The sequence below is a fragment of the Mus caroli genome, unplaced genomic scaffold, assembly GCF_978045245.1.
Source record: "Mus caroli unplaced genomic scaffold, Mus_caroli_1 scaffold_10, whole genome shotgun sequence".
Lineage (NCBI taxonomy): Eukaryota > Metazoa > Chordata > Mammalia > Rodentia > Muridae > Mus > Mus caroli.
The window spans coordinates 66,874,199-66,895,860 of NW_028227265.1; the positions used below are offsets into that span (position 1 = coordinate 66,874,199).

The 21,662-nt window shown below is 37.6% G+C and overlaps 1 protein-coding gene across 2 annotated transcripts in view; it reads right to left on the reverse strand.

Annotated features, from left to right (window-relative positions):
- Positions 1–16,303, reverse strand: part of Spock3 (SPARC (osteonectin), cwcv and kazal like domains proteoglycan 3) — a 395,167-nt gene extending 378,864 nt beyond the window's left edge. Inside the window, exons 1-2 of one of the 2 annotated variants that reach the window (XM_021169488.3) lie at positions 16,182–16,303; positions 15,495–15,683 (exon numbers count right to left, since the gene is read on the reverse strand). In XM_021169488.3, coding sequence (XP_021025147.1) covers positions 15,495–15,683 — 189 coding nt within the window. In that variant the 5' untranslated portion in view covers positions 16,182–16,303. Of the gene's footprint in view, positions 1–15,494; positions 15,684–15,954; positions 16,068–16,181 lie in introns of those variants that run through there. The other variant, XM_021169487.3, reaches the window with a different exon arrangement.
- Positions 16,304–21,662: the final 5,359 nt, after the last annotated feature.

A 21,662-nucleotide genomic window follows, 5' to 3' on the forward strand; every position in this document is an offset into this window, starting at 1 on the left:
TGTTATGTATTTGTTATCTTCATTAAACAGGCCCATGCCTGTTGGGAATATCATCATATTTTTACCTTGAAATGCAGGTAAAGTTAAAGAAAAAAAAACCTAATCAAAAAATAAAAGGTTTAAATGAGAGTTGCATTGAGACACAGATTTTAATAAACATAGTGAAAACAAAATGAATCAAAACAAATCCAAAGACAATTCTGTTAAATGAGTTTATTTATGTAAAAGTCTGACTGGCATGGGATTCAAATTCCACAGATTTCAAACTAGACTTTCAGAGTTACCAGTGTGCGGTATGACTTCATCTCCCATAGATTCATTTAGCACAGTAATTCTTTAAAACTATAAGGCACACAGCATTTCAGGTGCAAGAAATTACCGTTCTTGTCACAGAAAAAATTCTCAGGTGATTCCAGGTTAATGCTGTTGCTACAATGTTCCAGAAAAATTCTGCCCCAGGGACTTTTCATTTTAGATGAAGCTCACTGCCTCAGGGATATTTGAGAACATCAGATGTAGCCAAGGGCACCTCCGACAGCTTCCCTGGGAGACGAGGAGGTTGCACATAATTTCATATTATATTTTAAGTCATGAAAGGCCCATAAATATTCCATCTTCTAAAACGGATGGCTCGGCAGATGCTGGGTTATCAGTGAGCACTTATTTCTAAGTGTCCTGCAGACAGACTCTATGTAAATATTTTGAAAGTTACAAAGGGTCTGGTAGAAGATTGTTAACTATGATTACAGAACTACCAAATTACCATATTTATGAGTTGTGCCTAGTATTTTTCCATGCACAAGAGGACAATATCTAGTAATGTTTCATATATCTGGAGACAACAACATTAATATGGCCCATTTAAGTTTCTTTGTATATATGCAAGTGTGTTTCTGTATGTTCTGTAAGTTGAGAATTTTCCCTTTATTAAGGATCATAATCTTACAGAAATACTTGAAACATTTACCATAAATGTTTAAATTGTTTAACATTTTTAATTGTAATTTTTTCAGAAAAAATCTGTTATCATTTCTTTTGTGCAAATTGTATGTAATAATGCAGCATTAGATGAGTTTAGTGCTTCTTTATTTCAGTTAGATTTAAATAAGGCAATATTCCTATTTTACTTGTTTTGTGTTTTCTTATGTCCAGTGGATATTTAGTTCTGTTCTTTTACTACAGCCTTCCAAAATGGAGAATGTTCCACAATTAACATATGCACTGTCTGAAAAAAAATTCCAGATGAGCATAATAGTAACAATATATATGGACAAGAAAATTATTTTTACCACATTTTATTTATTGGGTGTGCATATATTATATATGTGATCATAGCACACATATAGAGGTCGAAGGTGGAAGCTCCAGTTGTTCCTTTCCTCCTTGTGGGGATAGGGGATTAAACCATTTCACCATGTTATCAAAATTATTAAAAGTATACAGTTGTAAGCAATAATATACATATATATGTACATATATGTGCATGCTTTGTTTCACTTATATTTAGTACCTGTGTGTATGGAACATGTGTGCATTTAGAGGACAGAGGTCAACATCAACATTGGGTATCTCTCTTTATTGCATCCCATCTTATTTTCTGAGACAGAGTCTCTCACTGGACCCAGAGTCTCCTTGTTTGGCTATGCTGACAACCATGTAAACCCCAGAAACCTTCCTGAGAACTACTATTACATGTGTGTGCTGCTCTGACATTTCCTTGTATATGCTGATGATCCAAAGTATCATCTATTATTGTACAGCAATCACCTGGCAAACCAAGCCAACTCAGCTCTGCAATTCATTCATTTAACTGCTAATACCATTTTCCTCACTAAATGCCATAAACACAGAAAACAGAAAACTAAATGATCTCCTATGGACAGAGACAGGTGAGGTTTATCCAAATCTCTCCCATCCAACACTGGATATATTTAAATTAAAATATATGTGATGATTATATATGATAATAATTTGTACATTACTAGCATTTAATGAGGCATATTGTTCCTTTATCTTTTCCATCTGTACAGGCATTTAAAATATTCTGGACATGCAATAAAAATACTAAATAAGACTACCACTTTATTATCTCTAAGTTGAGTAAAGTTATAACTGCCTAACAGCTCCCACAGAGTACAAAGAGAAATAGCATTCACTCAAAGAATGCATGCTGGTGCTCTGTGTTTTAATTTTACTGACATTTTTTGCCATCTCAGATATTCTGAACTGCACTGTAATTGCAGAAATTCACTAATAACATGCCGGTGGTATATGCCATTCTCAAATACTGTGACTCTATGGGAATAAGCACTGCTTTGATTAGTATGTAACATACAGTTACAAGCTTTTATAAGATGAAAGAATGACAGACAAAGGGGAGTCTTTTTCCTATGGCAAGATAAACTGATCAACTAGCAATGTTATCACTCTCCCTTTATCGAAAGCACGTTAAAACCTGGAGAAAATTTCTAATTATTTTCTGCATATCAATCAATCTAACAAGAAAACATTCAGTGAAGACATTTAAAAGACAAAAACGAAAGTATCATCTATTTGTTGTGACTTATTTAAAATTCTAAATTAATGCTAAATAGGAAACATAAATGAATTGTAAAGAGCACGTTTAAATATCCCTAGTCCTGAAGAGGTTGATAAACTATTGAAACTCTGTTTCCTTATTTGTAAAGGGGATTCATTCAATGTATCTTTGTAATAAGTTAAAAAAAAAAAGATTTTACTAAACAAACTTCAAATTGCCTAATTTAAACAAGAAGTCAGAAACCCTGTGGTTGAATTAGGGCAAAGCTGGAAGAAGCTGAGAAGGGTGACCACTTAGGAGGACCAGCAGTCTCAACTAACCTGGATCCCTGAGATCTCTCAGATACTGAGCCACCCACCAGGCAACTGGTCCAAAACCCTGGCACATATACAGCAGAGGACTACCTGGTGTGGCCTCAGTGGGAAGAGATGCATCTAATGATGGAGAGAGAATTGAGGCCCCAGAAAGTGGGAAGGTCTGTCAGGGATGGGGGTGGGGGTGTGGAAATCTTCTTGGAGACCCTGGGGTATGGAAGGAATGAGATGAAGAACTGTGGGAGGGTAGACAGGGAGTGGGATAATGACTGGATTGCAAAAATAAAAGTAAAAATAAAAAAGTAATTAAAAAAATAAAATATAAAACACAGGTAGAGTAGGTAAATAGAACCAATTCTATTGATGATAGAGAAGTGGCAAGCAAATATAGGAAAGAATGCCAGAAGTCACTAATCTTTAGAAAAATATAAATTAAAACCTCAGGATGGGATAACTTCAAATCATTAGCAGGTCTGCTATCACATTGAAAAATGTTTTAGTGTACATATAAATGAAGAAGCAATTGATATCTGGGGCACTGTTGGTGGAAGTGCAAAGCAATTATATGATATGATAAAGTATGTTGAACAATATGGTAGCTCCTTACAAAAACTCAAAAGGAGGCTCAGGATGTAAAGGCCTGGGTTTTACTTTGACACCCATGAGCTGTAAGAAGGTAAGAAGAAAACTGACCTTTGCACTGTGTCCTTCAGTCCACCCCCAACACACAAGCACACACACACACACACACACACACACACACAAACCCATGAGGAAGGGGGGTTACTATGGCTTCCTGGTACATACATTCACATAAGTAAATGTGATTCTTTTTAAATAAAATAAGGGAAAATAAAAGCACCACGTAGTACACGACTCCATGAATAAGTGAGTGAGAGTAGAATCCTGATATTTTTGCATACCCATAATGATGATAGCAATAGTTCTTATGACTTACACAGAGCTAATTGCATATAAAAAACCAAGTCAGTGTGTATATAAAATGGAATATAATTACCTCTCAGGACAGACATAAATCAGAGATGGGGAAATAGCTTAGCCAGCTATTTGTTCATGTTTGGTGGGCAAACATGAACACTTACATTTAATCCCCAACACTTAGGGTGTGTGTGCTGGGATACACATGTAATACCAGCACTGGGGATCTGAGACAGGAGGATACCTATGTCTTTCTGACCAGCTACTACCAGGTTCTTAGAAACTCTACTTTAAAAAAATAATAATAATAAACTGGATAGAATATGAGGAGAACAGCGTTTGTTAGCTTTTGACCTCCACATTCACAGGCAAAGTGTTTATGCATTCCCACAAACAAGGCCACACATGGGTTTTAACTTGTACACAAAGAAATGTGAACATGCACATATACCCAAATGAACAAAATAAATATGTAGCATGCTACACCGTATTTAAACTTGAAGGTGATCATTAAAGGGGAATTAAGCAGTAACAGAGGACTCTTCTGGTATGATTTCTTTTACATAGAATATGTAGTCAAATTAATAGAAACAGGAAGTAGGATAGTGGTTACCAGGGGTTGGTAAGATAGAAGGTCTTTCAGTGGGTATAGAATTTGAAGTTTAAAGAATACAGAGTTATTGAAGTTATGTGTACCAGAATGAAAAATACCACTTGAAATGTATACAAACCACAACATAATAAATATTATATTTTAACGGCAATTGCCACTGAAATATAGTGCATATGTAAAAGACTATACTGAACTACATTATATCCAAAAGTCCCACTCTGTAATATATGGACAGAATAGCAATTGTAGGAAAAGAAACATGATTGCTCCTGCATTTGAGGACAAGAACTTTTGATCCCAAATGCCAGTATAAGCCATTTTGGAACTGTCATGATACTTTTTCAGATTCAGGAAGCGGTGAAACATCATATACAGTGCGATCAAAACTTTGATCTTTGCACAGACTCACAGTATACACTGTATGATACTTTATCTTGCCCTGGGCAGCAGCAGTAAGCCACAGCTCTCAAGAGCCATGTGATTCCCTGGAAAAACAATCAATTCTCTCCAGTGAACAAAATCAGTTAAGCTATGACTTTCCGTAGAATTTGTGTGTAAACACATTTTGACATACTACAGTTTTGGGTTGTGATAGTTTTATCAGGATTTTACTCCTTCTGAAGCTCAGAATTATCAGTACGAGAGATAAACTTCACTGAATGAAGTTCACTCGCTCGCATGTCTTATCGCTCATTTTCTCACCTACCTAATGGGAAAATTGTACATGTGTACCTGTGCAATTTGTTTATGCAGAAGTTGTCCTCAGTAGAGATGTGGTTGAAAGACAGTAACTGAGCAGTTATTATTATCATTATTAGCAGTACTAGTACAACTTAGCGTACTTTTTCCTGGGGTTTCCAAAGTATCTTCTGACGCTCTCTTGTCTTTTGTCTTCTCATTAGAAGTAGGAAAACAAAGCACACACAACATGGTGGCCTTCAGTGATGAGACTGCTATCAGTGTCCAGTCAAGAAAGAATCTGCATTAATTTTCTTGTGTTTTTACTAATTACCTCTTTTGATATTTTGAATAATTAAACTGCTGCCCTTGTTCGATAAAACTCTGAATACTCTATTTACATGTAAACTTCAGACAGGTATGCATTTACTTTATCTGAAGTCATTTGATAATAGTGACTGCCATTAATTGTATCAAATGCCTTTCTAGCAGTGGTCTCATTTTTTACCCAATACCTGTTGAACTCACAGTAACCTTCCAATCCCCAAATACATAAATAAGCTTACATTTTTTTCTATGAATTCTAACTCTCCAGGTTCATTTCCAATCTTTTCCTTGATAAAATTTTTAGAATGTATTTAAAGTTTTGCATTATTATATATTTATATTCTAAATATATAAAAATATTATGAAAAATTCAAATATTGTTTATCTTGTCTATTGTGTTTAGAAAACGGATGTGGTATTTTATTAGTTGGAATCTATAACAATTAAGTCGGTGCACAAGCATCATATTAATGCATATAAAAGCATTCAACATGCTATGACAAATAGGCAGTTCACATTTACACCACTTGCCATTTTAATTTTATCTTACTTATAAGGATATCTAGATGTTACATATAATTCATCTATGTAAAATAGAGTATAATGTTTCTACTAAAGTCAACAAAGTAATGTAGCAAATGCTAAGAGCTAAGGAAAAATAATATTATGGACTGCTTCAATAGCTAGGTATTTAATTTTTTCATTTTCATATCGAAATAGCACATTTAAAAAATATCATTTTTTCTAATATGAAAGTTATAAATACAGAAGTTTAAATTTTCTATAATTGTCCTTATACCTCATACAAATATTAAAAGTTATTATTATTCATTAAGTAATTTTACTGAACTAACAAAATACTGTATTTCTGAAGTGAGAGGCTCAGCACAAGTCCAGGGTATTGGTCATCTCATGATGTCAAGTAACAAAAGACAAAGTGAAATGTCTGCACAGCAGGGTCTGACAAATCAGGCTGCTGTTTCTTCCTCTGAACTCCCCATGAGATACTAGTGCCCAAAAAAGTGTCCTTAGCTTCAAAGACTAAGAGCTACTTGAATTTATTGCCAGTGATATTCTGGAGAAAGTTCTTTGTTATTAGTGGTATCTCTTTGTTTCTCCATCAAACCAAACAGTATCTGGATGCAACAGAGCATTCTATCTTTTAACTAATGGTATTGGAGGTAAATTATACATTTCTCCAAGACAAACAAACAAACAAGAAAAAAATCAAAACCCACCAATCTACCAATAATCATCAATGCCCCACAAAAGACATTCTAGGCTTATTACCAAATAGTTGTAACTGAAAAAGACTTCTCAGAGAACAAGCTAAATGATGTCCATACAGGAAAACAAACTTGGTCATCCTCCTTCTTCTAGCATCCTATTGGATGTTCTTCATCGATTCTGACCATCAGCAGGCCCCCTAAAAGCTAACAGTCTGGTGACTGCCACCAGATTCCTAAACCTACAGTCTTGGATAATAAGTGCCCCAAGCAGCACTTCTTATCCTATTCTCCATTGATAAGAGAATAGAGAAACAATGGTGTAGAATTATGATGAAAAAAAAAAAAAACAACTGAAAGTAACAGAGCTTACAGGCAGCACTAAAACTCATTATCAATAGGGACAAGAATGAATATCAAAAGGGATTCACAATGATATTTATCAGAGAATGACCAAATACTGTAGACACAGATACTTCCTGTAAATATTGCAACCATTTTCTTAATGTTAGCCCTTCTCCAGTGGAAAATTTAAACTTCCTTGTCACCTAAGTACCTAAATGTTGGCATGTAAATAAATTAGGATTTAAGTTGTACAAGCAGAAGTGAGGTGTGAACACTTTTAGGTCAATACATGAAGTTTCTTTTCTTAGAACTCTTGTGGGTCCTTGCTAGACAAAAATCTCCCATTTGTGTAGGTCACTTCTTGAGAAAGAAACTCTGACTGCATGAACAATTCTTGGGTAGCCAGAAACGAATCTGTCTGATAAAATATATCCATTAAAAGAGGCAACACTTAAAGGCTTTCTACTTGTCACTGCACAGCTAAATATAATGCACATGAATATAATACCTTATCTTTAAATATTCTTTCTAATAAGTCTGGTAGAGTTATCGTACTGATTGTATGTGAACTGTAGGCCAGGGTAAGGACTCTGACCTTGAGCAATAAGAATTTCATAGTCCAACAACCTATATAAATTGTAAAAATAGGAAATGTTAAGAGCAGAAAAGATGAAAAGTTTTCCAAAAATGAGTAAAGACATCTAAAGACTCCAAGAGCTTGAGGATCTAGCATATGTATCCTGAAGATTCAAAGATCACCCTTTAGAAGTAAGTACATAAAATAGAATACAATTTTGACCCAGATCATGAAATCACCAAAATGAAAATTGAATAAGAACATAAAATGTCACTCTGAGTCAGATTCATGAGATCTAAAAGCATTCAACTCATAGTCATATTGTTCAAGTTGAAAATAAAAAGGTTTCTGGCAGAGAAAGATGCCCTGTTTAAATAAATAGCTCATAAGTTTAAGAAGCCTACTTCCTGTGAGAAAACTGTACTGTGGCCATACAGGTAACAGCAAATGAGATCATCTTTACCTTAGTAGCATTAAGAAAGAAAGTGAGGGATGGGGTTGCCATCCCACAGTCACATTTGTGACCCATAATTGTTCCTGACTGAAAGAATTACAGAGATGGAAATGGAGAGAACCCTGAGAAAAAGAAGGTCCAGCCACAGGCCCAAAGTGGGATCCAGCTCAAGGGGAGATCCCAAGGCCTGACACTTTTACTGCTTAGGCTATGAAGTGCTCACACACACACACACACACACACACAAATGGACCTATCATGACTTCCTTCTGTAAGACCCAGCAGGCAGCTGAAAGAGTCAGATGCAGATATTTGTACCTAGCCAATGGACAGAAGCAGCTGATCCCTGTTGTTGAATTAGGGAAGGCTGAAAGAAGCTAAGGAGAAGGGCAATCCTGAAGGAGGACCAGCAGTCTCAATTAATCTGGACTGCTGAGATCTTTCAAACACTGGACCACCAAACAGACAGTATACACCAGCTCATACAAGGCCCCCTACACAAATACAGTAGAGGACCTCTGGGTCTGTGTTTATTCAGGGATGATACACCTCAAGAGACTGGAGGCCCCAGGGAATTTAGAGGTCAGGTCGGGTGGGGAGGGACATCAACATGGAGACAGCAGGGTGGGGAGGAGGTATGGGATGTGGAACAGTCAAAGGGTGGATCAGAGGAGTGAGGAAATAAAATATGTAGTGTAAAAAAATTAATTAAAAAAATAAAAAAAGAAATTCTAGCATGCATGTAAATCATCTGAGAAGGGTTATACACTTTCTATGAACCATGTTACATATAATATGTATAATGCATATGATGTGTATGCATAGATATGTATTCCAATGATGGTATTGATTTTTATATGTTGTCTGTACCTTTTCAAAGATATGTACACATAAAATGCTATATATATATTAATATAACAATACATTGCAATTTAAACATATATATTATATATTCATACATGCAAAATAATTATATACACAAGGAGAAATAATATCCCATATAGCAAATTTTGAAGTAACTAGAAGTTAATAGAGAGTAAAATGTAATTTTTGCTTCACTATATGTCTACAAGGATGAGTTCAGAACAGATATTAACTAAATGGTCACCAGCAAAGAAGAATTCTCAACAGAGAGACTCACGTTATGCCAATTCCAGAATTTGGTAAGTCAAGAAGTACTCTCTAGCTTTGTTTCCTTTAACCTGTGATACTGGACCTGAAAAACATCAACCCCTAAATCCCTACTGGCAAGTACAGAGTGATAGTGGAGTCCAAGGGAAGAAAAGGGATATGGCCACAGACCCGTGGCCCAACTAGGATTCAAGTGACTGGAGTTAGGTACTGAAAAGAATGAGTCCTTACTGCCTCTGTGATTTATTGGCCCCAAAATAGCCACGTGACTCTATTGAGTCCTTTGAAAAGTTTATTGATTTTCTACAGATTAAGTCTCTTTCTGTTTTAAACAACATGAATACTAGACCCATATTAACATGAATTCACTCTATACACGTCCCCCCTCATGAAGTTTGACCTGCAAATGTGTATGTAATGGTAAAACAGCTCATAAGAACTAAACAGTGTCATTATCATCAAAGTTAAACGATAAAAAGAACATACTAATGAAAATGTAAGAAATTAACAGTCTTCTCAAGGGAAAACTATGATCTTGACTATGATAAGATATAAGCAATGGGGGTGAAGAAACTGGGTAGCACAGCACACATTTACCATCTGTTGGAACCTGGATTCAATATCTGGAAACTGAGTTCACACATACACACACACACACACAGTCACACACACATATACAACTCACTCAGTCATGTATGCCCCGTAGATACAGACACACAATTGTCAACATTTGCATTCGTGTTAGACATATCCTGTGGTGGTTTGAATGAGAATATCTACCTTAGGATTATACATTTAAAATCTTGTTTCCCAGCCGGGCGTGGTGGCGCACGCCTTTAATCCCAGCACTCGGGAGGCAGAGGCAGGCGGATTTCTGAGTTCGAGGCCAGCCTGGTCTACAAAGTGAGTTCCAGGACAGCCCGGGCTATACAGAGAAACCCTGTCTCGAAAAAAAAAAAAAAAAAAAAAAAAAAAAAATCTTGTTTCCCAGTTGGTGAAACCATTTTCTAAGGATTAGAAAAAGATCCTTGTTGCAGTAGGCATATCAATGTGGATGGGATTAGAAGTTTCAAATGTCATTTCAAATGCCATTACCAGGAAGCTCTGTATCCGTTTCCTGCTTGTAGGTCTAGATATAAGTTCAGCCATTGCTCCAGTACCATGCCTGCTAACATGCTCCTGGCATGATGGCCATGACTCCAACATTCTGAAACCATGAGCACCAACAGTGCTTGAAAACCATGAGTGAGTTAAACACTTCCTTTTATAAGTTTCTTGGTCTAGGTATCTATCACAGCAATAGAAAAGTAACTATGATATTAATTATTGGGATGGTATTTCTATACAGAGACTAACCATTAACTATGTAAACTTATCCACATTGTTAACAATTTTTAATGCTCTCTAATTCTATCTGGGTTACATTCTATTGCAAAGAAAAATAGTAGAACTCAGCTACTAACCACAAGGCAGCATCGGTGAGGAGCCCAACAATAGGCTAAAGTTATATTCGATACTGAAGATCTCAAGACTGCCAACCTAACCTGAAAGCTACAGACAACTGAAAGAATATACATACATATATACATACATATATATATATATGTGTGTGTGTGTATACATATATACATATACACATACATATATATGTATATATGTGAATGTATATCTGTACATGTATATATATTTACATGTATTTCATATATAAAATGCAATAACTTTACATTATAGAGGGCTGAAAGTAAATATACAATTCTTTTATTGACTCCCTAATAAAAGACAATATTACAACTGGAACACTGAGTCTCTGGAGCCCAGGAATGACTCCATATTGTGAACCATCATGTCTTCAATGATTCATATATTCAAGAACCTCAGCTCAGATAAAAAAGTGGATTGAAAGAAAATTAGAAGGTAAGGAAGGTTTACTCACTCCTCAAAAACCCTATTCAGCTACATTTTTATGAAATAAAATTATCACTGATAAGCCTCAGAGATACTTGAGCCCTTTGAGCTAAAGACATGATGTCACCAGAACAAAAATGTTTTACCATGTGTGTTATATTTTTAGAGATTTGCACATGTCATTTAGTTGTAGGCTAAATTCTTAAATTTAAGTTGAAGATTTTGTTATTGCCAGTGAGCATTAACAATTATTTAAGTAGTAGTTATAAACCAAAACTTGATTGTCAACTTTTTACAGCATCAATGGTAATCATTTCTTGAAACAAGTTAAAAATGAGATCCATGTAATTTTTGAAACATAAATTTAATTCTGACTAAATGTTTTTCTTTTTTTTAATTAGATATTTTCTTTATTTGCATTTCAAATGTTATTCCCTTTCCTGATTTCCCCTCCAAAAATCCCCTATCCACTCCTCCTTCCCCCTGCTCCCCAACCACCAACTCCTGCTTCCTGGCCTTGCATTTCCCTCTACAGGGGCATAGAACCTTCACAGTACCAAGGGCCTCCCCTCCCATTGATGACTGAGTAAATCTTGACTTTCTCCTATGGTGTACTAAAGCTATCACAACCATATGAATTTCTTTTCGTATGCTTTTATTTATTCCATCCAGTGAACACTACCTAAGGTTCTCTCTTCTTTTCTCTTTGCTGTCAGTTTTAATTAACACAGGTATTTCAGCGAAATCAACAATTTAAAAGCTTGATGACAGTATTACATTATGCATTCCTGAGTTCTTCATTGGTTTACAAATTCTTTACTCACTTTTCACAGGGTAAAGGTGTGTTTCAATTGAACTTATGGGACATAAAACCTGGAAATATATTTTATGTGAGCCATTTGAGTTAATGACTCAGTTTCCACTTTATTGTCTCAATATACATGAAAGGGTCAGACAGGAGATTACTTTCAGGTCCAGCTCTTGGAAAAGGCAATGATATTGCCTAAATTCTTCTACTGAGGAAACGTGTGTAATTAATATTACAACCCAACAGTGCTTAAAAACAAATCTGGTATGGCTACAAAACATGCCGCATTGAAAGAAGAGTTGGAGATTTTATTATGTTTCTAAACTTTAATTTTAATTCTCCTCCCTCTCTATTGCCCTCCACAACCTTCATGTGTGTGTGTCTCTCTCTATCCTTCCCCATTTCTCTCCCTCCCTCTGTGTGTGTGTGTGTGTGTGTGTGTGTGTGTGTGTGTGTGTGTGAGAGAGAGAGAGAGAGAGAGAGAGAGAGAGAGAGAGAGAGAGAGAGACTGTGTGTCTCTGTCTGTTTTTCTGTCTGTCTGTGTGTGTGTTAAAGATTGAACTTGGGTTTCTTGCACAGCAGTCATGAGACTCCTTATCTCACTTTAAATTCCTATAAGCATGCCTTGAATATACCATACCAGTTCTATTTAGTGATTTTTAAATGTCTTGACTTCTGCTAAAATGCTAGGTGAATTTTAGCTTTAATTTTCTTCCTAAAATTGAAGGAAGAATTCCACTAGAATTGAAGAGTCTGCTAGAATTTTACTCTAAGTGATCTTTAAAGGAATTAAGTTTTCTGTGTTATAAGATTGTATTTGTATAGGCTAAAAAGGCAAGGAATACAACAAAATCAAAGGTCTCATGCAAATCAATAGTGTAAATTAGCCAAAAATATTCAAAGTTTTTCTTTTATTAGTAATACTCATGATCATCTTTCCTTTAGTTTCATTCTTTCCCTTGATTTTTACTGAGGAAGTTGTTACCAGGGGTGTTCTGTTCCTCATCATTAAAGATTTACTACAACCTATGTTTACACACACATACATGTAAAATAGAGATGTTAGTGTCTTGGTATTCAATTATAATTATATATACAATAAAGTTCTAAAATGTTATTCAAATGAGGGCACACATGAACCTTCAAGGGGTTACTTGTAAAATAATATTGGCTTTACAGAAAAGAAAAGAATTAATTCTACTACTAATTATCTCTGATAATTAATTATGCAGAAGAATCATCTTTTCAAATTATGTCAATTATCTTTTTATGAAAGAAGCATAGAGAGAATTTGCCTAAGTTACATTGTGCTTATAAGAAGAGTCTCCGATGTCCTTGGCTCTGTTTGCCTCTCTCATGTAAGCACAGAAACCGATCATTTTAGATAGGAAGCTCAAATGGAACATTAGAGATAGACTCTGTAAGACAGAATTCACATTTCAAAACCATGTGCTTGCACCAAAAATGAGTCTAAAATATTAGCCCCCTTTGCACTGATAAAACTGGTAAGAGATGAACTGCCCCAGGGGAAAGAAGCGATGAAGTCACCAGCTTTTCAGGTGGTCTGCACAAGGTTGCATGTGATGCACTCTGAGTGCTGAATGGAAGCCACAATGGCAATTGTCATTTCATTCTCAACAAGGAGCAACAGGTATATAAAGGTAAAATGTAATCCTAGTTCCTTTTATCTCCCTGCCTGCTCATTGTGATCTCCATAAAATGTAACTCTTTTTCTACCATGGTTACTCTAAAATATGACTTAATTTTATTAATAAATCAGTTACATTTTATGTGCTGCATATGTGAAAATGCATATATCTATATAATCTATATCTATCTATCTATATCTATATGTATCTTCTATATGACTTTACATTTTTTGATGGACTTTTCTAGGGAAAGCACATAACCCCCCCCTGAGCATGATGTGGTCGTCATACTCTGTTTCTATTGAAGTTGGGTGCCTGAGTCCTAGAAGATTGAATTTATAGTAGGCATCACAGCTTGTTGCATCTCAAATGCTCACATGCTGAACAAAAGTCCACTGCTTTCTCTTACTATTAAATCAATTTAACTAAAACCAGAGACCCCTGGGACAGACACGATTTCAAATGTGTTAGCCATACCTAAAATTCATTTTAAAAGATAGTAGTTATTCAATAAATATCTGTCAATACTGGAAGTACTGTTCAAACACTTCCAACCTTTTCAATATTTCTTTTCTCAAGTAGGGGTATGATAAATGGCAATTCTCTCCTGGTACAAAATATCTGTTTGCTTACTTCTGGCTGCACTTAATATCAGTGTTAGCTTACAGCAGGTACGTGAGAGCTCTGCATTTACAAGAGTGAAGAACATTCATTTAGCAAAAATAGGGATGTTCACATTTCATTCATAAACCAAAACTGAGTCCTGCGATAAGAATGAGCACAATCATTTCCATATGCTGTATATTCATGCCGAGTATCATCTAGATTTACACTTAAAACATAGTCACATTTCTACGAAATCTCTCTGTGAGACTCCCCTCACCAGTTACTTTACAGAGACGAGACGTGATGGGAGAAGAGAATGATGTATCCAGGATGAGAATTAATGCGAGCCTCCATTTGTTTTCCTAATCGTGAGAACCTGAGCTAATCGGAGAAGTTAACTCGCAGACTGGGAAAGCACTCGTTATTGAATCAGAGAGGCAGTCTCACAAATGTCATTATAAGGCTAGACAAGGAATATGAATTACTCTGCCAAGTCTCAAACCCCTGGGTTTCACAGGGTGAGCTAGGGATGGTATTCAGAGGTAGGTCAGAATGATCTCCTGGGGTATCAGCCTAGTTCAAGGCTCTGGGCACAGCAGCAAATACTCTCACAGGACTCTATTCAGATCAGGTGTGGGTGACTAGTCCTGGCTATTGGCTCCAGGCAAATAAATGTGGGAGTCTCTAAAGCTGGTCGCTTTTAAAGAGCTCTTGAGAAAACTCCCAAGGGAGTCTACAGTTTAACTCTTTCATTGCTGCTCCATTTCCTCCCCATAAACCCAGTACACACAAGACCAAAGTGTTCCAGGGTAAGTGAATGTAGAAATAGAATCTGATGAACAGTTTTTACGTAATCAGCAGCATTTCAACTTCTGCGGACTGACGCTGCCAAACAACCTCCCACCCTGAGAGAGCAGGCATTTATAAATGTTACATCTTTATATCTCCTCCCTCAAATTCCTTAATGGGCCATTAGTAAGGAGATCGATCCTAGTTACTTTATAGCTAGGCAACAGCACAGGCACCCTGCTGTGTTTACTAGTGCCAGAAACACCATTCAAAAGTTGAGAAGGTCGAAGCAGCTACTTTGCAAACATGTGGGGGCAAAAAATTGGGGCAAGGTGAGGTAGAAAGGGGGAAGAGAGAAAACCTGGTGTGACCTAACTCAGAAGCATATGTAGCAAGCAAATTCCTACTTAAGCTATCTGGCGGGGAGTGGAGACTGCTAAGTTCTACAGTTACACGATACAAGCTTTACCACCCCAACTCGCCCCAACCCGGGTTCCTTAGAAAACCGAGCCCCTTCCCCACCTCTGGCGGCCACAGCAAATGCCAGCTCTGGAGCTAAATGAGCGTGGCTGGAGATGGGTGCGCATCACTTACGTCTCGGAATTTGTTCCACTGTCCGACTTCCTTGTCATACTGAGAGATTGTGGTGAGCCATTGTTTTTCGTCCAGAAAATTACCGCCGTCCGACCGCCCCCCGGCCACAGCCACCGCCGCGGCAGCTGCAAGAGTCTGGTTGCACCAAGCCGCTGCACACACACACAATAAGGCTGACACCTTGAGCATCTGGGAAGGAGACACAACCACGGGTAGGGAGCAGTGTCAGAGACCGGGTGCGAAGATGGGGGCGCCCCTGGAAGGCATGCATCAGCGAGGACGGGTTGGAGAGAAGGGGAGACGAGCAGGGACAGGGGTGTCCCCTTTCAGGAGGCTTCACCCCCAAACCAAAGCACTCACACACACGCAGACCCAAGGGAGAAAAAGAGGGGGTCTAAGGGAGGAACCCCCAAGCAGCTAGAGTCCCAGCGGCCGGATAAAATGCTTGCCGGCCCATCACCTTGTTGAGAGCGGGCACAGAGCTCGCAGCTCCTGATGGAAAAGCAGCCCGGCTCTGGCAACTCGCTTCTTGCTGGAGCTGCTGCACGCGCCGCCGTCTCAGCCGTCCACTCAGCTCCCTGCGCCCGGCGCTCCCCCCATCCCACCCTCCCCGCGCCTATCCCTCGCCAGCTCCCCTCGCTTCACCCCTCCCTCCCCCACCTCCTTCCTCCCCTCCTCCTATCCCACCTTCCTCTCCCTGAATCCCAGCTGCAGCAAGTTCCGGATGCGAAGCCTGGCTGGAGCCAGAGGATGCAGTAGGCTCCTCGCCTAGGAATCCCTTGCTTTCTAACCTCTTGCCTCCAGAATAGGTTCTCATGTTCCAGGCACAACCAGCTCATTCTCTCCTCTCTTGGATTGAATGCCGGTGGAGCAAGGCATCTCCCTCTCTGCTACTCCTGTTTTTCAATTTCAAGGGTGGTCAGGCAGCTATAAGGAAAGAGATGAGAAGAAAACTTTATGCATCTCAGAGTGAGAGTCCCTGAGACTTTGCTCTGAACCTGAACTCAGCTCCTCCTTCCTAAAGACCACCATAAGGCCTTGGGGAAGCTCTTCACTGTCTGAAAATGTGTGCTCTGAACTTCTGAATTATTTCAGAGCCAAACTCTCTTTAGATTTGGCAGGCAAAGTGTTTGATTTCACCAGCATGCCATGCTCAGTGCACACAACCCATTTTTCCTTTCTAAAATCCCTCCAATAACTGTGGTGTATGCTATAGTCCTTAAAGCAAAGATAAATAAGTCATCTATGTCAGTCTTCTAAATATAAGCAAACAGCTTTGAGGCCCTAGCTAGGATGTACTTCAAACTTCCACTGATAACAAAAACATTTGCCTGCCCAAAACTATTCTCACACCCTGTGCAGAGCGCGGGGAAGAAATTATCTTCCTTGTACTTACAGGAAGCAGGTTAATTGAGCAGGGTATGTAAATTGAGAGATTTTGGAAATCAAAAGACTACAAAGTGTTAGCCATCTGTATTTGAATTATATATGTCAGGCAAGCTACACCTTCCCAAGCTATGACCTTTTCTGTATTTTCTTTTTTTTAAATTGGGTATTTAATTCATTTACATTTCCAGTGCTATCCCAAAAGTCCCCCCCACACTCACCCACCCACCCACTCACACTTCTTGGCCCTGTCATTCCCCTGTACTGAGGCATATAAAGTTTGCACGACTAATGGGCCTCTCTTTCCACTGATGGCCAACTAGGCCATTTTCTGATTCATATGAAGCTAGAGACACAAGCTGGGGGGTGGGAGGGTTACTGGTTAGTTCATATTGTTGTTCCACCTATAGGATTGCAGATCCCTTCAACTCCTTGGGTACTTTCTCTAGCTCCACCATTGGGGGCCCTGTGATCCATCCAATAGCTGACTGTAAGCATCCACTTCTGTGTTTGCTAGGCCCCAGCATAGTCTCACAAGAGACAGCTCTATCTGGGTCCTTTCAGCAAAATCTTGCTAGTGTATGCAATGGTGTCACCGTTTGGAAGCTGATTATGGGATGGATCCCAGGATATGGCAGTCTCTAGATGGTCCATCCTTTCGTCACAGCTCCAAACTTTGTCTCTGTAACTCCTTCCATGGGTGTTTTGTTCCCAATTCTAAGAAGGGGCAAAGTGTCCACACTTTGCTCTTTGTTCTTCTTGAGTTTCATGTGTTTAGCAAATTGTATCTTATATATTGGGTATCCTAAGTTTCTGGGCTAATATCCACTTATCAGTGAGTACATATTGTGTGAGTTCCTTTGTGATTGGGTTACCTCACTCAGGATGATGCCCTCCAGGTCTATCCATTTGCCTAGGAATTTCATAAATTCATTCTTTTTATTAGCTGAGTAGAACTCCATTGTGTAAATGTACCAAAAATAAAATTCTGGAGGTCGTCATTAGAATAGTGGCAACAGGTATGCTCTGTATTCTGAGTACTTTGTTCTCTCTCGGGTCATACATTTTAGATGATATTTTAAAGAAATCAACCTGATTGTTAATAATTACTAACTTTAAATACAGAATCTAAGCAAGTGTCAGTTATTAGCATAAATGATAAAAAGTGAAATTTTTAACACTTACCCATTCCAGGCACACACACACACACACAGAAAGAAGGGAGAAAGTTATTACAAATCTACAATTATAACTGACAGAAGTATTGACTAATAGCAAAGATGCACCAAGAATTTTTGAAAACAGTATCATGTTTCTATATACTATTTCTAGATACTTAGTTTGCTTTGTTACAGGCAAGCTCAGCATGTGTTATAGCTTTTCTGAATTTTCATTTCTATATCATGAACACTTGGCTGACTCACCCGCCAATGCCTCTTCTGTATATCCCCAGCTTCACCTCTCTACTTAAAAATTTTAAGACCCACATACAGTCCTCTTAATTCAATAAGAATATCTCATCATGATTTAAAATTATTTTTTTTAAATTTAAGGATAAGGACCTTAAACCTCCTGTACAATGCTGATACACAGCATAAGTCAGGAATCTTTAAAACAAATTGGTCTTCTAAAATGAGTAACCTTTCTCTAAATAAGGTGTGTTATGAAGGATCACCCTCAACATCATACATGTTAACATGTATGAAAACATACATAACATGCATGATAACATAGCATGTTAACAAAAATGCCATGATCACAGTTAATGTGTAGAAGCACATTTATTTTATTTACATATATATTTTCATGCATATATATGAATTTGTATTATATGTGTGCATATAGTTCATTGTCAATTGGAACATATTCATGAAACCTACTAAGCAAGCCAGCTTTCTATGGACAGCTGGGAAAGCAAGGATAGCTGTGTACATCTTGAAATGAAGCTTCTGAGAATACCACAATCCAGATGTGACAGTGAAATGGTATTTCTAGAAAAATTATAAGTTCATTATGCGTAATTGTGGAGGCCACCTTCTTTGACTTAGCCTTGGTGCTGGTCTGGCATCTCCTTCCTTCCCCATCATTAGCAGAGCCTCTTAAACATCCGCCAGTCACTGATATTGTCTACCCTAACAGTGAGAATGAAAGTCTGCTAAGTACGATGTTATTAATCACAGCAAACTCTTTCTCTCCGTTCTCTGTATTACTGAGTATTTAGGTCTTCAAAGAGCCTGCTTTCACCATCTACTAGTCCTGGGAGCATTCACACTCCAGTTAACACTTTAGTTATCAGTTAAGGCCTCTGTGGGGATTAATTGAAAGCTTGCTAGGAGCAAAACTCAGCAGGGAACCAGAGGGGAGAGGTAATAAATGGGAGGTAGAATGACAGGAAGACAGTTAGGAGACATTCAAGTTAAGGTGGGTGGGGACATAGGGGAGTACTTCAGGAATTGCTTCCTAGTTTTATTGAGAACCTGTTTCGGATATCGAGAGCTAAAAATAACACACAACCTGGAGTACCAGTACCACATGGAGAGTGAAGTACATTAAGTGACAGGGCAGGAACTTGTGTGGATATTTATGATCATATTTCACAAAACTACAACACACAGAAAGCCAAGGTTATTAAGCTCCCAGCCCCTTATTCTGCCATTCTGACACTTCATTTATATAGATAATGTAAAGCTATTACTGGAGTCACTAAAAAATTAGGGTTTACATAAGTATTTCTTGATAATTTTATTCTTTCACTGGTGAATATATAGTTGCTTAATCTAGAAGTATCTATCACTGGTTATTTCAATATTTAAAAAAAATTCATTAAACCTTCTTCTTCCCTGTGTTTACTGAATCTTGTTTTTGGATTAACTACAGTTCTACGAAGGCTACAGTGACATGGAGTCCATTTTAAATGGGTTTGGCTCTGTGAAGAATTTAAGTGAATACCATTTGTGTAAGGGTACACCCAAACACACACAATCTGACAAAAAAGTAATTTTTTTCTGTCAGTTACTGTTCAAAGATATATCTGCAGCTGTGCTTAACTGTCATTAACATGTGGTAACAGCCCATTTGCTCCCTTTATTCTTTGTGTCATTCAGAGCCATGTACTTCATGTACCTTGCAGCCATTGGTCTTATGATCTGCCCTAGAGCCACCACTAGTGTATGCTATTAGCTATAAATACAGATTCATGTGCAGAATTTTTTTGTCTCCAACTGATGGAACTATATGGAGGTAATATACATGTCTGGACATAAAACCCAGTTGGCAAAATCAGTTGTTGGAGATGTTCTCCTTGAAGATTATTTTAGGAATCCTGCCATTGCTTTTTATCTCTCTTTGCATCATGTTTACAATGAGATGAGTGTCTTCCTCTGCCCCCATGGTTCCATTGCCATGGTAGTCTAGACTTAAATGTGACTGGGCCCTTTATGGGCTGAAACTTCTGAAACCATGAGCCAGACTAGAAGATTTCTCCTTCAAGTTGAGTCCTTTATGTGTGGTATTTATCACAGGGACAGAAAGCTAACACAGAGAGCTAGCAAGTCCAGAACTTTGATATTTAAGGGTCTGTAAGTTTCAAGAATGAATAGGCTTCACTAGATTTTCTTTCTTTCTGTGTGGACATGTCTCTGAATCATTCAGGGTGTTTCTGTTCTTTGATTCTGCTGCCTCCTTGACTCTGCTTTCTACTTGCTAGCTCAGTACAAGAGAGAATTCACCTGTAATTAAAGTCAAGATGAGGGAATGGTTAATTCAGGAATTCTGCTACATTACTGTGAAAGTCACTCTTCCTAAGCTACTTTAGATGGTTACTTACCCACACATCACCCTCAAGTTTACCAATCACAGGCTTAGAAAACCATGCAGCTGCTTGGCACAGAAGGGAAGTGGCTAATTGTAGCATTCTCTCTAGAGGTGTGAATGTTTGCTGACCAAACTAGAGTCTATCATGTTATTGAAAAGGTGTTGGAAGATGGGGAGTAATGGACATTAAGGGTCTGAAAAGTTAGATATTACCAAAATAGATGGCTTGATGTTAAGTAAAATGTGCTGAAGTCACACTTTGATTATTTCAATATGACCAATATTTGGTTGATAGTATACGATCATGCCAGGAAACAACGGTTTAGCCAATTCAACCTTTTAGAATTGTGTCTTTATTGCAAATCTATCTGTGAGTTTACATTTTAAAGAAATGAAGTAAAACAAGATCAAAGGTATTAGAGATTTGGGAGTAAATTAAAGACCTATAGATACTATAATGGAAACTCTCAAGATGGAAAGTTCTATATCATCATTTCAGAATTCTATTACTGAATATCCTACAAGCCTAATAAATAATTGTGTACCGAGCCAGTAGTAATTATTAAGATTTTACTTTGAGAGCCAAGAAAAACCAAATTTCAAGGCAGAAGAGAATTGGGATAGAGAATGTTGACAGGCTTCTGCTGGTGTTGCCATTTTGGCATTTTTTTTCTTTGTTTGGGTATGATTTTTGCAGTTGTTGGGTTTTGCTACTTTTTGAGGTAACCCTGATTAAGGAAACTACTAGTATATTTGACATATAATTTGATAAATATTTCCTCTTGTGATTTTAGCTAAAACATTCAGTAGATAAACAGAGTCTAAAAGCTGTAAGGAGTATGAGAAACACATCAATCAGTTCAATTACTGTAATTCTTAAGAACACATTTTTCAACATTTAAACTGGAGGGTGAATCTGATTAAATAAATTGATTACTGAGCTGATGATCCTGGGAAGTGGCCAATGAG